Here is a 3,886-nt window from a genome sequence, read left to right as displayed (position 1 = left end):
CCCCGGAGGGCCGGGCCCCCCCACCGCGCGGCCCGCCCCGAGGCCGGCAGCCGGCGTCCCCCGAAGGGAGCGGGCGGGGCCGCGCCTGCCACGGGCGCCAATTAACCCGGTAATTAGCGCCGCGCTCCCCGCGGGCGGTGCCCAAGGGGTTAAACCGCGGCCGCCCGCCCGCCCCGCGCCATTGGCTCGCGGCCGCCGCGCGGCTCCCAGCCAATGGGCGGGCGGCGCCCACGAGCGGGGCCGCGTGCGGGCGGCGCCCATTGGCTGGGCGCGAGTGTGGGAACGGCGGCGGGGGACGTTTCACACGAGCCGCGCGCGTGCGGCGCGCGCTATAAGTAGGGGCGGCCAAGGGCGCGCGGCACCCGCCGGTCCCGCCGCGCGCCGGCCCGCAGCGCGCGCCCCGCCGCCCCCCCCTCCCCTCCCTCCCCGTCCCTCCGCGGCGGCGGGAGCTGCGGGCGCAGGATGCCGGCCGACCTGATGGAGAAGAGCAGCGCCTCGCCCGTAGCCGCCACCCCCGCCAGCGTCAACGCCACCCCCGACAAGCCCAAGACGGCGGCGGAGCACCGGAAGGTAAAGGGAGCGGAGCGGGGCGGGGGGCGGCGGGGCCGGACGGTGCCCTCGGGAGCCGGGCTGACCGCCGCCTCTCTTGCAGTCCTCCAAGCCCATCATGGAGAAGCGGCGGCGGGCGCGCATCAACGAGAGCCTGGGGCAGCTGAAGACGCTCATCTTGGACGCGCTGAAGAAGGATGTAAGCGAGGGGGTGTCCGGGGCGGGGGGGCCGCGGGAGGGTGTGGGGACCGGGGCCGCCGGGCCGGTCTGAGCCCCGCTTGTGCCCGCAGAGCTCGCGGCACTCCAAGCTGGAGAAGGCTGACATCCTGGAGATGACCGTCAAGCACCTGCGGAGTCTCCAGCGAGCGCAGATGACCGGTGAGTCCTGGGGGAAAACCAGGGAAGGGAGGATAAAGTGGCAGCGCACTCCCTGTCGGCGGCTCGGGCAGTGAGGGTAACGGGGGCACCTGGTGCTGCACCTGCAGCCCTGGTACTGGGGGCAACGTGGGGCATCGTGCCTTGTTCCTCTCTCTGGTACACCGGGCCAGTGGCGTTCTCAGCTACGTCCCGGGCACTGGGGGGCCGCTGGGGGCACAGTGCTACCCACCTGCATCCCCGGCACTGAGAGGGCTTCAGTCCCAGCTTGGGTTGCTTCTGGCAATCTCCACCTGAGTCTGTTCTGATGGGGACAGAAGGCACAGAAGCCACAGATGGGGCTGTGCTCCCAACCTGGATCCCCAGGACTTAGGGACACAGGAGGACTCTAGGGGTTGTCTGTTTCCCACCTGGGTCCCTGGTGCTGGAGAGCTCGGTAGTGGAGGGACCATGCTCTCCATCCGGATCCTCAGCACCTGGAAGCACAAGATATTGCTGGAGGGGCTGCACTCCTTGCCTGGATTCGTGGCTCAGAGGGGCTGCAGAGTGCAACGCTGGTGGGCTGCACGCCCCCATCCCCCGAGGAGCCTGCTGACCACCGTGCACTTCTCCCCCCGCAGCCGCGCTGAGCACAGACCCCACAGTGCTGGGCAAGTACCGCGCCGGCTTCAGCGAGTGCATGAACGAGGTGACGCGGTTCCTCTCCACCTGCGAGGGCGTCAACACCGAGGTGCGCACCCGTCTCCTGGGACACCTGGCCAGCTGCATGACCCAGATCAACGCCATGAACTACCCTGCGCCCCCCCCCACCGCCCCCGCTGCCACCAGGTGCAGCCTTTGGGCCACCCCTGGTGCCGCCGGGCAGTGGCGCGGGGCCGCTCCCGGGCATGCCCTGCAAGCCGGGTGCCGACGCAGCCAAGGTGTACGGGGGCTTCCAGCTGCTGCCGGCCTCCGATGGGCAATTTGCCTTCCTTATCCCCAGCACTGCCTTTGCTCCTGGTGGTGCAGTGCTGCCCCTGTATGGCAGCCCACCCACGGCTGCCACTGCTGCCTCACCGCCTGGCCAGCCAGCCGGCACGGCCGACTCCGTCTGGAGACCCTGGTGAGGGTGGTGGGCACTGGACTGGACTGAGCTCAGCACCCCGTGCTGCTGGCACGGCTGTACATAGGTTATATGTTCATATTGGATTGTGCCTTTGTACCATAGCACTCCCTTGACAGTGTTTCGTGTTTTACACGAGATCTTTTTTTTCCTTTTCCTCCCCTTCCTTACGTGACACCAAAGATCGGGCTTCTTTCCCCCCTCCCCGCCCCCCCGAATGCTCTTAAAATAAAAGTGTCTCTTCCATTTTGGAAGGCCTTTGGAGATAAGTTGGAGTGCTGGCATGTGTGCATAGGAAGGAGTCCAGCTTCTGGCTTGCTCCTGGCTGCTTGTGGATCTTGCTGCTCCAGGGCCTCCTTGCCCTGCTCTCCAGGCTGGAGCTGTTGCTCAGACCCTCCATCCCCTTTCCCTGCCCCAGGGCAGGTGTAATCGCTGCTTTCTTGGGAGCAGCTCAACTGCTCAGACTTGTTAAAAAGATTTTATGCTTTCGGAGCTTGTGAATGCACTGGGGGAGGCACCTCTGCTCTGTTCCTATCTCCTGGAGCTGACAGAGGTGGAGTAGCTCATGTAAAGGGAGATGGATTCAGCACAGAGGCTGACAGCCTGTCTCCCAGTCCAGGCTGCCTGGTTGAGCCTCCTGCCGTGGCACCAGGAGGGGCTTGCTCCTGGCCTGGGGTGTAAATCGCAAGTGACTTCAGTTGCTTGATTTAAAGAGCCTGCCAGCTTCTCGGGTTACAGAAACAGCAGCTCTCTGCAGGACAGGCCTGACACGAGTGCTTCTGTCTCCTGGCTGACAGGCTGCAGCAGGCGCTGGGCATCACCTCCACCTGGACTTAAAAGCACAGAGCTGTTCCTGGCCTTGAGCACTGGCCAGGCTCTGCTTGATGATTAATGTTCTGCATGTGTTTTTGATAGGGTTGGGCATTTCCTCTGCTGTTATATGGAAAACATGTCCAGAGGAGTGATGTGGGGCTGTGTGGATTGTAGCAGTGAGTGGCAACTGACCCCTTTGACTTAGTCATGCCCCATTTCCAGGCAAGATGCAAGCCCTAGATAGAGGTGAGTGGCAGTCTTGGGTTACAGCTTGCATTGCCTGTCTTAACAAGTCCTAACTTGGAGCGGACAGCTTTAAACTCTGCTAGGATCCACTGGGGATTCCTTCCAAATCCTGCCTCCAAAGCTTGTTGGATTTTGTCTGGATCAGCCAGGTGTTTGCATCCAGGTGCTGAAGAAATGAAAGGTGGGGAAGGTGAGACTGTACAGATTAAACCTGCTGGGGTTTCAGTCCCTCCAGCTTCCCCCCCTGCTTTTCTCTGTATACAAACACAGCCGCCTGGTCTGAAAATACATCTTGGGATGGATTTTGGAGGGGAAGAGAGGAGGTGTATGTCTGGGATCTCTCTCTGCAGGCTGTACTGATGAGATGGGGGCCAGTGGCAGCTGTCTTGAAAAGGGCTGCCTGGGTAATGCAGAAAGCTTCACCTCTTCCGTCTGCCAACACCTTTCTGGCCTTGTCTGCATTGCCACCCTCCTGGTGGCATTTCCCAGCCAGGTTTTGTGTGCCAGGCTTGGGAATTTTGGATTTGCTGTCCCTGTGCAGGTGTGTAGCTGTATGGGCTGAGCTTGCCTTCCCTTCCACCAGCTGTAGTGTCACTTTTTTTGTGCTGGAGGTACCAAGGGCAGGACTGAGCCCACCTTGTGTTCAGAGAAGTGCTCTCAGGACTTGTCTGTCTTGGAATTGTATCAGACCAGCTCCTGCTGCTGGATGGCCTGCCTGGAACTGATGCAAACCAGTAATGCATCACCTGTAAGCTGAGGCTCTTCCAGTTTACCAGAGTTCTTTTTTTCTACTGAAGCAGC

General features: G+C 62.2%; 1 protein-coding gene across 1 annotated transcript; it reads left to right on the top strand.

Moving 5' to 3' along the window:
- Window positions 1-371: 371 nt before the first annotated feature.
- On the top strand, window positions 372-2,295 carry HES1 (hes family bHLH transcription factor 1). Its single transcript, XM_051626628.1, is given in 5 exon segments — window positions 372-570; window positions 653-748; window positions 840-927; window positions 1,545-1,722; window positions 1,724-2,295. Coding segments are annotated over 5 exon segments (777 nt in total). The 5' UTR covers window positions 372-462; the 3' UTR covers window positions 2,031-2,295.
- Window positions 2,296-3,886: the final 1,591 nt, after the last annotated feature.

Source organism: Apus apus, chromosome 8, assembly GCF_020740795.1.
Source record: "Apus apus isolate bApuApu2 chromosome 8, bApuApu2.pri.cur, whole genome shotgun sequence".
Lineage (NCBI taxonomy): Eukaryota > Metazoa > Chordata > Aves > Apodiformes > Apodidae > Apus > Apus apus.
This window is presented reverse-complemented; position numbering and strand designations above follow the sequence as displayed.